The sequence below is a fragment of the Hirundo rustica genome, chromosome 3 (assembly GCF_015227805.2).
Source record: "Hirundo rustica isolate bHirRus1 chromosome 3, bHirRus1.pri.v3, whole genome shotgun sequence".
NCBI classification, from domain to species: Eukaryota; Metazoa; Chordata; class Aves; order Passeriformes; family Hirundinidae; genus Hirundo; species Hirundo rustica.
The window spans coordinates 29190244-29203729 of NC_053452.1; the positions used below are offsets into that span (position 1 = coordinate 29190244).

A 13486-nucleotide genomic window follows, 5' to 3' on the forward strand; every position below is an offset into this window, starting at 1 on the left:
TGTTGCCAATTTTCTCATAGTCCATAAACATTTTATGCCATTTTGGATGGTAACTGAATATAGTAATTAATTACTTTGTCAGGAAACTGCTAGCTACATTTACAGATAAAACAATTTTGACAATCAGTCAGCGGCATTGCACCAGGATTTAATGTAGGTGTGGTTCTCTTGTTAGTTTTACCTGTGTTTTTGGCATTTCCATGTTAGTCATAAATGGCTGCATAACCACTGTGAAATCTTCCTTCGTGTCATACCTTCCACTCTCCACTAACTGGCGGGTTCTCTCCTAGAGTCAAAGAAAAGTTGTCATAGTTCCTTCGTCTCTGTTCATCTCATCAGGCTGTTCTAGCCATTTACACCTCACCCAGGGAATGCCCCTCCCTCCTGCAGAATCTCAGACACGACCATCGCTTTCAGCTTGTGCCAAGCAGCCAATGCAGCTGCCTGTTTGAGACACTCATCCTGGGCTTCTTTGCAGAGAGGCAGCCTGGGCATGACTGCCTGACTGACAAGGACTGGCAGCCTGCTCAGGGATTAGATTTTCTGTCAGAGAATGTCCTTCCAGAACCACCAAAGTGTTCTTGGTTTGGCTGACATACTGTGCCTGAAAACTTGTTCCTGAGTTAGCCTGTTGTTTGACTTAACCTGATTTTCAATAACATAACTGATAAAAAAACTGCTGGCTCTCTGACATACTCTACTTTCTACAGCTCTGTAACAATTATTCTTCTCACCTGTTCTGTTGGTTTAGTGAAACAGAATTTTAAAGATCCCCATCCTACTTTTTTAATCATAACTACAAATACATCATCAGAATGACCAGAAACTGTCCCCCACCTCCATATTAGCCCACAGGGTCCCTTGATCAACAGAAGGATGACATTAAACTTCTAACAAAAGCAGTGTGCCTTACCTGATACCTTCTGTTAAAGTAGATCAACTTCTTTAACTCATTGGAATTGTCCTTAGGATTTATGACACAAGGGCACAGTACCCTGTGGGATAAGAGCATGGCACTGAGATTTCCTCTTCCTTTTCCTCCCTTGCTTCCCAGCTGACAAACTGCAGGATTAAAAGCTCTGAGAGGGATTTCTTTGAAAGGCCATTAAATGAGAGCATTGCCTCTCACCCCTGAGTTCCTTCATAGCCCCAATTCTTGAGCAGAAACACATTTATTAGGGATAGGTTCATGAACAGAAAGTGAGGAAAAACTTCCATGCAAGCAAAAATCACACTGTGTGCCCATGGCAAGGTTTCAGCAGCAGCAGCGATCTCTGTGAGGAGGGGCCAGGGCTGCCTGCTCTGGACACAGCTCCAGCAAACCAACCACAGGGTATGGCTGAGCCTCTCAGCCGAGCTGGTGGTGTCTCTGTGAAAACCTGCCTAAGAAAGGGCAGAAAACACCAGAGAGGGAGAGAAGAGAACAACAGTGGGAAAAAAGAAAGAGATGCTTCATGGCAGAGCAGGCACTCATAGAGATACAGTTGATACATCTAAAATATACACAGATCCCTACCATGTCCAAACTTGTCTTAATGGACACCAACTAACAAAAGCTTTTATTTCCACAGTACATCTATATGAGAACAATATAAATCTAATTTGTGCTTTCAGAAGTTTCAGAAACATATGTTAGGCAACATTAGTAGACATATCTTCCCTCTAAGTTGTTTGCTACTCTCAGAAAAAAAAAAAAAAAAAAAAAAAAAAGGAGAAGACCCTGGAGATCAAAATCCTCCTTCAGGTTGTTCCACTCAGTGGAGTGGCGTTTGTCATCCCTCACAGGGTCTGCTTATTGCCCTGTAAGCTTGGCTTGCTGCCAGAAAGGCAAATGGTAAATTCAGCATGGCACCTGAAATGCTGGGGAAAGATTACAGCTATTGTGAGATCATCTAACCTTAAAGGCTTTGCTAATTATCCTTGTCCAATGATTAGGGCCTTGAGTACTCTAGCCAGTAACCTTTGTTTAAAATAAATAAATAATATTTTAAAAAGAGCTACAACCGGCTATCGGGAGCACCACCACCCTGAGTTTCAAAACCAATTTTCCACTCGGAGCCACGAGGAAGCCCTTAAATCACAGCAAGAGGGTTGCATCTCTGTCCCTCCTGTAAAAGCAGTGGCTGCCTACATTCACAGGACAAAGTTATTCTCCCCATCTGTCCAGAAAAGCAGAGACTTACTTTTCTGAAAACAAGCAAGTCCTGCCAGAAGCAACTCCAGGAGACAATGCTGGACCCTAACTAAGGCACCAAAAGGCTGCTCAGAGTGCAGACCTGCCACCTCACTAGTGGACTAACACTGATCTGGAAAGGACTGGAGAGCCATAAAGCAGAAGGTGGCACAATTAAGCATTCAAAACATCTACTTGAGACACTAATGAGAGATAAAACTAGTAATCAGCAATGAGATTACAGAGACTGAAAATTGTGGAAGCAAGAGGAATACTTTTAAGTGGAGAAAAGTAAATCTGTAAATACAACTAGAAAACTTAGTGTCTTAGTGTCTTCTCTATTTTCCCCAAAGAGTGTCCAGCTGAGCTTTCTCTGCTCTGACTTGGGCTCACTAGCAGGATAAGTGTGGAGTCAGAAGTGGCACCTTCATAAGAAGCAATAATGGCAGGACTCAAACACAGAGACAGCTTACTCTAAATGCTCTGTTGAAATCAAAATGTCGGTACATGCACAGAGAAAGATGTTTGGTAGTCTGAAATACTAGATCCTTTTCCCTTTAAGAAAAAACTTCCCAAGAAAATGTTGCAGCCTCCTGTGAACAATGAGAGCTGTACCATAAATCATCTGCAAACCTCATAAGCAGTTTTGGGCAGCTATTGTTTTGTGATGCATGCAGCTCCCGGAGGCTGGCTATGGAAAGTAGTGTCACCAGGTTCACATATGCCCGTGGAACCTGCCAAGAGAACAAACAAATCCATAGCAAACTCCTGGAGCACACAGTGCTGGTTCTGTCCCCACACAGCCACAGCAGACTTTGGTAGCAGCCTGCTGATTCAAGCATCATGTATTATTTATAAGAGAGGTGTTCAAAGTACTTTCTCAATAATTAATTCCTCACACAAGCAATACTAAATTACAGCCCCTGCCTGCACTGCCTAGTTCTATTCTAAATGTTGATAGCTGGTCACTTAAAAATAATGGCCTCAAAAAGGTCCAAACAAGTTATGGGTCTCAGCAAGACCCAGACATCTGATAACTCTTCAAGTATTCTCATCATTCTTTATGTGGAATATCAGAATCTCTGTCTTAATGACCACAAAAATATACTTATTTGCAGTCTAAAGAACAAGCAAAGCATTTTCTAGTCAATTAAAAATGTTTGTTCCATTTTGTTATAACATTTTTTTGAAATTATTTGTCCACAGCACATCAACTAGAACCAAGAACATCCTTATTCCTTTGGAGAAAAAACTTCTCCAGTCCTTTTTGCCTTTCACAAAGATTTTCCTGTGAGCAAATACCTCTGCGTACAGTAGTGCTCTGCAGATGGAAGCAGGGAAATAAATTTTTAATTAATAATCAGCAACTGCTTTGCAAACAGAACAAAATCCCTGCTCCCACATACTAGAAACATTTGATTTACCTCTTGGTGAAGTAAGTCCAAAGCTATTTGTATACTGTAAGTGTAGTTTTCAGGAGAATGGCGTACCTGTTAAAGCAAGAGGGTTGAATTTTATTATTACTTTACTCAGGCAGGGACAAGAATGACTATCTGGAATCTCTCACAGTAGTGTTTATGTTTCTAACTCTTGGGTCAAAATTAACTGTAACAGACAGACAAAATGGTCCTATCTCTGCTTTTCTTCCTTCACATCACAGCTACCCCACTGGCAAGAAAAGATCTAGCAGCCACTGGATACCAGTGAGGGTGACAATTCACAGGGTATTATCAGACATCACGACATCCTCAATTCCTAGGCTTGCTTGGGCTGGACTTAAAAGCACAGCTAACAACTCATTAACAGGGGTCATATATGGGAGAGAGCAGTTTGTGTACAAGTAAGTTTATTTCTGCTGTATGGGATATTATAACATGTCTCTCATATGCTCCTTGCCTGCCACAAATAATAAATGGCAAAACTTAAGTGTTTAGCTGGGAATGAAATCACTTCATATACTTGTCTTTCAATGCCAAAATTTCCTTGTTCCATTTTAATGGTTTAAACACTCTAATTTTATTGTCTCAAGTAATCCAACATTTGTTTTTTCACTTGTGGGACTACAACAGTCGCATAAACTTTCTTACAAGAAATGCCTGTCTTATTTTCAGCCTTTTTTCTCTCTCATTTAATTTCAAGCAGAAGTTCACTGAGAGCCCCACTTGCCTACTCTATAGAAGCAGACAGCTCAGATCCCTTATTTGTTTCCCAAGTCACAGCTCACCAAGAGTGCTGTGGTTGGCACTACTTGTACTTGTGCCACACGAAGTTCACTGCAATCGTCGGACACACACACGCTCTCTCCTTGCCACCCACCCCAGTCATGTGAACAGGCTCTTTTTGTTTGGGTTGACAGCAGAAGGTAGGAACAGTTAATTTGCTCCTTTATAACCATCTTACTGTGCTGCTTTGCTGTCCATCCTGATCCAAGATTAATCATGAAGGGTGATGAGTATGCACTCAACTGCCTGTGAGCAGGTAACCCTCATCACCAAGTGAGGAGTCTGCCAGTTTCACCTCCTCTACAATCACACTTACCAAAGGCTAGATACTGTATGTATGTTATTTTTATATATATACATTACATATAATTGAATTAGCATGAGCTGTGCTTAGAACTTTTCCCATAGCACTGAAAATATTAAGAGAGAACCAAGTAAGCCTTAGGAGTGCGACAAGGCAAAGAGGAGTAAAAACAGTTGGCATTTTATCTACAGGAGGTAGAGTGATTAGGCAACAAAAAGTTATCTTAGCTAGCAGCAAAACAAAGTCACAACAATTCCGTAATTTACAGGTGTTCTAAAGGTATCTCTAACATTATCAAAACATTATGCTGAGCAACCTGAAGGTCTCAGCACCATTACACTCCAGAGCTGCACAATTAAGACCTACGTTATTTTGGTCTCACCCGCGAGTTCCTCCCTCTTGCCCCTGCAATGCGTAAAGACCCCATGGCTTGACCAGCCCAGTTCATGATGCAGGCTGCAGGGAACTTACTGGATTCTCACAGAATTTGCAGAGGTCATTTCCTCCTATGAAAAGTGTTATGAGCTTCCAGTCATTCTGGAAATCTATTCTCTACACAGAGAAGGAGACAGAATAGAAGTTTTTAATTTAAAAAAAAGAGGGTGATGCCGGCAACATACTAAATGCAAATTTCCCGATTCTCAGAGTACATGGCTATCATTCCCTGGGCATCCACAACAAAAACAAGTTTGCAGTCATGACTGAAGGTGTAGAAGCTGCTGTGATCTAAACCAGATTTACAATATCAGTGGCATATTGGAAAACTACTTGCTTCAGAAAATTATTGCTCAAAATCTATCGGAATGCTTTTCTCAGTAGTAACTTGTGCATACAAGTGACTCTTCCTGCAGTCCTAGAAATATGTCTTCATAGCAAAAATTATGGTATGTGTTTTACTGTGGTGATAAATAGTGCAGCTATCCTGCTGGTAAACCCTTGGGGACAATATATTTCAGACTTGCTGTGAGACAAACTGCAAAGAACAGTGGGGCAATACTAACTCTAACAATAAAGGCCAAATATTACAGCACTTTTGGTTTCTGCAAGGATTCTGCAAAGGGATAGCTAGCTAAATCAAGGTAATTATGCTACAGTAAATAAACATCTTCTTAGCTTTGAGGAAAGCTTCAGATATGCTTAGTAGCATGTTGAGGATGCTGTGCTCAATATTCTAATGCTTTAATTTCAGTGCAAAACACCAATAAGAAAAGCTCCAACAGTGCATCAGCCTCCAGTGGTTTTAAAACACCTTTCTTCAAAGGCAGGAGGCAACATATCCCTGCTAGTAAACAACGCTGTTCAGTAGTTTGGTCTCAAAATGTTAAAAAATAAAAAAGAAGGAGAAACATCCTCCTGCACTCAACAAGTATTTTAAAAAGCGGGGGTAAAAAGGATCTCTTAAATCAAAGATACATGACCTCTACTATGAGCATGCTTTCTAGTCAGAATGAACTTCACTAGTTACATAAAAACCATTTATTACCCAAATAAAAGATATTTCCATTAATATCTGTTAATATTCTCATTTCAATAAATTTGCCAGAGTAGTACATAGAAGTTTTGAAAGAAAGCCATCCAACCCTTCACTGTTAGTTGCTGTTTCTTTTAATCTCATTTCAGATGCATCCATGAGATGGAAATCTTGTTTACAAGACAGTGAACCAAGAAGGAAGGTACTGCAAATATTTTTGCCAATATGTATGCACCAGAGCATTTACACTAAACATGCACATAGATATCTTGAAGACTTTTTGGCAGCTTTCCAGCTGCACAATTGGAAAGCCAAACTATTATAAAGTAACTTAGGTCACTGATTGCATAGCACATTTGTCAAATTACAAATAGCAAACATTCAAAGCACAAGCTGAGGTGAGAAATATGCAAGCAATCCTCAACCTAATGTGTATTTTACAGACCATTAATCAAATAATTCCTAATAATAAATGTGTAAGTCAAAAATCAGCTGATAATCAAATGAAAGAGGGGACTAATTTGTTTTTATAGAAAAGAAGTCCCTTCCTCACTTCACACGTTCACTCCACATGATTTGCTACATGAAAAGCTTGCCCTCGACATGCTAGCATGTATCATTTTTGCTGGAAAAACCACCTGCTTACAAATAATTAACAGCACTACCGCAAAATCCTCCCAGAGAAAAGGTTCTGTTATCTTACAAGTGACACAGGTTGGAAGCAGATGCAACAGCACTGCATTTAGAGCTGCTTGCAGTAAAAATGATGAAAAGGTTACAATTATATGGGTTTGATAGTAACTATCACATGCTGGTACAAATTCATTTAAGTCTAAGCTATAGCTTAATTTTGTGCTGACTCACACTCTGCACTGGGAAGTATTATGCTGTACTCTGGTGTACCTACAGCTTTAAAGTTTGGCATTCACTGTTGAGATCTGCTCTCGGTCTGTTAGAAACTAATGATATCACATCACTTCCTTCTAAAGATAGTCATGACATGTTGAACTCACAGTGTCATTCTTCATGCGGTCCACCAGCTTCCTAACCTGTCCAGGAACATCCCTAAAAATAAAAGAAAAATGGAATTATAAAATAAATTAATAAAAATTTAAAGAAAGAATCCTGCATAGATAACAAAGCAAAGAGGAAAGCTGACGAACGGACATCAAAAACCCCAGATAAAGTTCAATTTTCATTGAATGGAATATATGATATAGCCAACAAAGGCTGTTTTGAGACAGTGATGGAAACAGAAAATAATTGGCATCCAACAGGCATTGGGCTACTTTGCAAATGCTGCACAGTCACTCTTTTACAAACTATATAGAACTTTTCCCACCATCAGACAGATGCTATCAATAGACATAGCTCTGAAGTGCATGTGCTTGTACCAATGTTATTATATGGCCTCAAGGCACTGAAGTAGGTCTTATAAGAACTTATAAGAACTTATCAGTGGGGAAAAAATAGGATATGAATTGCACTGAAGATGGTGCATAATCCACAATTTTCTCAGCCTCTACACAAACTCCTGGTCCTGATGACAAGAGGGTTTGAATATACCTCCTATAAAGTGGCAATGTCTTTTGTCTGACTCACAACAGGACAGCTTTCTGAATAGTGCTTGTAAAATACTGTGGCTTTCTTGGCTGAAAATGTCAGAGAAAATATTGCTTTTGTCGCTAATTTATTTGACGTAGATTAGAAACACTGCAAAGTCCTCATCACATTTCTTGGCCATCATGCTACAGCTGGGATAAAGAAATCTTTGCCTATTAGACTTACTGTACTCCTGCCAAAGTCCAGGGTTTGGGCCTTTTTTAGTCACAAGGAATTTTATAGGAAAAAGATCAAATTTCTATTAAAATTAGAAGTTTTCCTCTTACTCTGCAATGGCCCCAGCCACGGCTTGGTTCAGTGCAGCATCGATTGAATTCTGTGTTCCAGTGCCAATGGAATATCCTACCAAGGATGGGTTGAACTCACGAAGAATATCTGCAGAAAGAGACAGAACCCTGAAATGTTGCTTCCTGCAGCAGGTAACCAATGAGGCAATAAAGGTTAGACTTCAGTAAAGAATAACTAAAAAGCTTTAGGAGATAGCTATTAAAAATAAAAAAATCAACCTTTAAGTGTCTTGGGTAATGTAACCTAAAAATGTGTATTCTCTTTCATCTATTGAAAGCTGGTTTTTTTGGGAGATATTTTTTCCTTCTCTTGTGACTCCAGGGGGGAGGGGGGGTGGATGCCTTCTGATAATGGCCCAGCCATTAAAACCAGGTGGGGCAGTGTTTCTTATCTCTTTCACCACATCTCCATCCTCCAGGAGGACATCTTCTGATAATGGGCCATTAGGGCCCATCAATGCCATGACACATTCCATCATCCCATTGTGAGATGCTCCACACAGTGGAGGAGGAGCCAACTCTTCCTAGCTAGATAAAAACTGGGACTGAACTGAGATTGAGTTTTTCCACTGGATGCCCAGAGGAAGACTGGACCCATCTCGCCACCACTGGCCTTTCCACAGGACCATCTCCACATCACAGAACCACAACTGTTACTCCAGGAGGATTTATTTGGACTGCTTCAAACACCCTGACCAACAGGGTGCCAGGTCGTATCCCTGACTCTGTCAGGGTTTTTTCCAGGGTTTTTTTTTTGCTTCCTTGCTTGTGTTTTTTTTGTGTTTTTGTGGGGGTTTTTTTTGTTTTGGTGGGGTTTTTTGGTGTTGTTGGTGTTTTTTTTGTTTGTTTTGGGGGGTTTTTTTTGGTTTTTTTTTTTGTTTTTTTTTTTTTTTTTGGGGGGGTGTTTTTTTTGGTTTTTTTTTTTTTTTTGTACTACTACATTTGTATTCTCCTTTTTAAAATATTCCTAATAAAGAACTGTTACTCCTACTCCCATATCTTTGCCTGAAGTCCCCTAATTGCAAAATTATAATAATTTGGAGGGAGGGGGGTTTACATTCTCCATTCCAAAAGAGGTTCTAGCTTTCCTTGGCAGAAAACTGTCTTTCAAAACTAAGACATTAAGTATAATAAACATGGAGAGTCATCACCATAAACCATTTCCCTGTCTTCAAGATTTCTGAATTTCATGAATTCAGATATCTCATGGCCTAACACAACCATCTTGGCTAGCAATGCCATTTTGCCTGCCAAGCAAGGCTGGGTAACCATACTGCTCTAACTGCAGACAGGTTGGAATCAAATCCTTTAGCCTGATGGCCCCAGATATATTAACCTCAAAGACCTCAGATTCCCTTCTAGATCTTAGGTTACAAGTTACAAGCCTTACAAATACCTCAGATCTAAAATGTCCTGACCTTTAAAAAGCATGTAAAATCTGATGTTGTAATGTGATTCTGCTCCTGCCTAAAACAACTTTCCCATACAGTCAAAATAGTTTCTTTAGGCTATGAGCTATCCCCAACACATTTTAGACAGAACTATAACCAAGAGAAGAATACTAAAACAAACAAAACCTAGGAATTACAAAATACATAGTTAAGTCATGCACAGCATATTACAGCCTGTCCATTATGCAACTTTTACTCCACAGTGGACATTAAATGCAAACGGATTGTTTGTGTCCTGCCACAGATTTCAATCTTTTCCTCCTGTCTCCTTTAATATTAGAAGGTATTTGAATAATAAACAGCACCACGTATTTATCAAATTTACAGAAGAAGGCACTCACTTGGTAATGTAGTGACTGTGCTTATGTTTTCATTTCCTCCAACACTGTTAAAAAGAAAGAACAGGAAAAAAGTGTGGTAAGGTACGATGGACTCGGCAAGGCGATGGACAAGGTAGGAGAGTGCCCTCTTTTGGGTTACTGCCCGTGTACAGAGCACTCTGGGGGCTGTGCTGAGCCCACCCATGCTCTGCATGCCTGTCCCCAGGGGGTCACCACATTCCAGACACTCTCAGCTCCAGCAGAACAATCATATTAGAAGCCCTGTACGGTAGCTGTCCTTTCAGGTCTTTCACGTGTTTTGGTATATGTTCAAACCCAGCTGAAAGAAATGAGATTTATTTTCAAGGCTGCCACCTTTGCTACAGCTGTACCTATTAAAATATTTATAGCTTCCATTTTTAGTTAACAAACCTAACCAAAACAAAAAGTTCTAAAAGCATCTATTTCAGAGTGATAAGTGAAATCAATACCTTTGCCTTACCCCGTTGCCTTCCCCTCATTCACATTTCACTCAACCAGAAGAATACTACTAGACTGGTGAAATTCACCATTATGTCTGCATGCTCTTTATTCTCCTTCATGCTGAAAAAAATACCAGCATACTTGTTCCAAAAAAAAAGTCAATAGATTACTATTAAAGATCAAAATATAGCATGTTTGACTTAGAGCACCCCTGTAGTGTCCCTTTAATCTGGAACAGATTTTGAAGTGCACTAATACCATCCCTGGAAGTGCTTGAGACCAAGATGGGTGGTGCTGTGAGCACCCTGGACTAGTGAAAAGTGACCCTACCCATGGCATGCAGGTTGCAACAAGATGATCTTTAAGGTGCCTTCCAACCCAGGCCATTCTATGAATCTGTGAATGTCCTTAAGCTTCTTCTAAAGTTGCATGACTTTAGATTGGTAAAATATGATGAATGGAAGATTAGCCTGAGAAGTTTGGTGTTAAATCATACAGTTGCAGATTAACAAGTGAGTGTGATTGCCTTTCTCCAGAGTCTTTTTGATGTGTCTAACAACATGCTGCATATGTAAAAGTTTGTATTGACTCATAATTGATAAACTTTTCTCCATGATGTAAGCCGTACTGGGAAAAGATCAAGGAAAGAGATACTGCATATGAAACAACAACAGAAAAGATTTTTTTGTAGACCACCAATTTTAAATGAGACAAATGGGTAATGTGGGCCACACTGGGCAAGAGCAGACAGGATACAGAAAGAGCAAGTGATGCAATGGCGATGGAGTTTAGAAGACCCCGTTCCAGGGTCTCTGACAACCGTGAGATTGAAAAATAACTTCTTAAAAGGACCCTATTTTTCCATGTCTAGTCCAGGCATGCTACATTGTACTCTAGATAACCACTAGTTTTATTTTCTTTATCATGAGTAATAGCACAGCCATGTGCCGTCATGCAAAATATGACATTCATTTGCTACAAAAACAACTATATTGATCAAAACAGAAGAAAATGGATTCTCTCCCACTGCAGGGAAAATTCCTAGGACTCACCTCCAAGAAAGACCTCGGTACTGAGTCAGGACATCCAGAACATCATGGCGTCTGGATCCTGCCCCATTAGCTGCCTGGAAGAAGAGGAGTTCACCTTCAGAAAATAAGCATTGCTACAGCAACTAGTTCTCTGACTGATCCTAGTGAGAATAATAAAAACCATATTAATGAAGCAAACTACGTCATCTTCCCAAAATAGAACAGATCCCTGTTCTCAAGAAGATCAAAGGCTGAAGGTATTTTAACTCCATTCCAGTGAATTACCCTCTTCTATCAACTGCATGATTAGATCAAGTGGGGAAAAAATTACTTGAGAATGTTCAAAATACTCATATAATTTTAAATTTACATAGGGAATAAATAAGATAGCAGTAGTCCTGAATGAATAATTTATTATAATGTTCTTCACATTAAAAAGTTGTACAGAGATGTTATGTCTTTCCCAGTTTCTCCAAGGAAAAAGACTACAGGGATTTAATGTGATAATTAGCACAGAACATGTAGGAAACATGAATTAGGATATGAGCAGTAAGGCAGTCACCACTGCTTGGAGAATCACAACCAGTCTATGGGTAATGAGCTTATATAGTACTAGGAATTGTTTTATATTTTAACACTATTCCTAGTGTTAAAATATAAAAAAATTCTCAAGGCAAGTTACACTTGACACACCCCATGTTCTATTGCAATTTTAATCATATATTTAGGTAGTATAAATTTCTATGGCTTTACAGAGTTTGGCATTATCATATATATTTATCATATTATATAGCTACACAGATATACACAATCAGCTGCAGAACCTTTTCCTTCTCTTCACGCTGCTTACTAATAGCTTTCAGGGCCAATACCTTGGGAGCTGCCAAAAATCAGTAAAGAAAAGCAATAGTTGCAAGTTCACTCTAGCAAAAATAGTTTTGCTGCTGCACAATCTAATCTTACAGAAGCTGCTGCACAATCTCTTCCTTGTGTGGCACTCTTGTGGACTTCAAATGGGAACTGTGTACTCAGATAAGACTCATGATCTGATTACCAATCAGCCAAGGTGGAGTACGGCAAAAAAATGTGAAAAACGTGTATGTATTCCATTTCCCAAGTTAAAAAATAAAAAATTTCATTGCAAGTTTTTCATTGCTAGGTTTCTCAATGGCTATGCAGTGATCTTTACTTACTGTGAGTGAATCTCCCAGGGCAGCAATCACCCGAATATCTGCTGGTTTCAAGTTATGAACTGAAAAAAAATAAAGGTAGTGTAAGGGAAAGAAAGACAGAAAAGACAGAAAAGACAGAAAAGACAGAAAAGACAGAAAAGACAGAAAAGACAGAAAAGACAGAAAAGACAGAAAAGACAGAAAAGACAGAAAAGACAGAAAAAAGACAGAAAAAAGACAGAAAAAAGACAGAAAAAAGACAGAAAAAAGACAGAAAAAAGACAGAAAAGACAGAAAAGACAGAAAAGACAGAAAAGACAGAAAAGACAGAAAAGACAGAAAAGACAGAAAAGACAGAAAAGACAGAAAAGACAGAAAAGACAGAAAAGACAGAAAAGACAGAAAACTACAAATTGTGATGGTTAATAGAAGTTTTCCTCAGAATAAGCATAATATACATTGCAGAGACAGTATTTTTAATATTCATGACAGCATCAGTTCAGAATGACAGAGACTGATAGGCATTGAATCAGAAATGATTCCTGGTACCGTAGCTGGGCAGTAACTACAGTGACAAAGGAGGCAGCAAAATTCCAGTCTTGCATGTTTTCTTCCTCAAATTTCTTTTAACTGGTGAAAACTACTGAAAAGCAGGCACAGCTCTGGTGCCAGCACAGAGTGGATATTTGGAACCATCACAGATTCTGAAGAAAGACAAAACCTACCCAAGGAACCCCACATGGGTTTTTGCACCTCAGACTGCATTAACAAGAGCCCCCTACAGCTTTTTCACCCTGGAAATGAAGGACCTGACTGCCTCCTATCTTTTCCACTGTCACTTCTTTGCTGTACATGGAAGATGAAGAGTATAAACTTTCATCACCCTTGAGGTAGTGAACACGCATCTTGCCATACAACCACTCATATTGTTCCAAAAAGACTTAAAAAA

The 13486-nt window shown here is 39.4% G+C and overlaps 1 protein-coding gene across 10 annotated transcripts in view; it reads right to left on the reverse strand.

The window, feature by feature from the left end:
* Window positions 1-13486, reverse strand: part of PLB1 (phospholipase B1) — a 79137-nt gene that overhangs the window by 40662 nt on the left and 24989 nt on the right. For 9 of the 10 annotated variants that reach the window (XR_005700252.2, XM_040060352.1, XM_040060347.1 and 6 more), the window contains 10 exons: window positions 12559-12617; window positions 11387-11460; window positions 9873-9916; window positions 8060-8168; window positions 7184-7235; window positions 5171-5251; window positions 3598-3663; window positions 2807-2907; window positions 914-995; window positions 182-286 (listed from right to left, as the gene is read on the reverse strand). Coding sequence is in view for 9 of the 10 variants with exons in the window: in XM_040060352.1 (XP_039916286.1) it covers window positions 182-286; window positions 914-995; window positions 2807-2907; window positions 3598-3663; window positions 5171-5251; window positions 7184-7235; window positions 8060-8168; window positions 9873-9916; window positions 11387-11460; window positions 12559-12617 (773 nt within the window). In the remaining variant the exon portion in view is untranslated. The remainder of the gene's footprint in view (window positions 1-181; window positions 287-913; window positions 996-2806; window positions 2908-3597; window positions 3664-5170; window positions 5252-7183; window positions 7236-8059; window positions 8169-9872; window positions 9917-11386; window positions 11461-12558; window positions 12618-13486) is intronic. The other variant, XM_040060346.2, reaches the window with a different exon arrangement.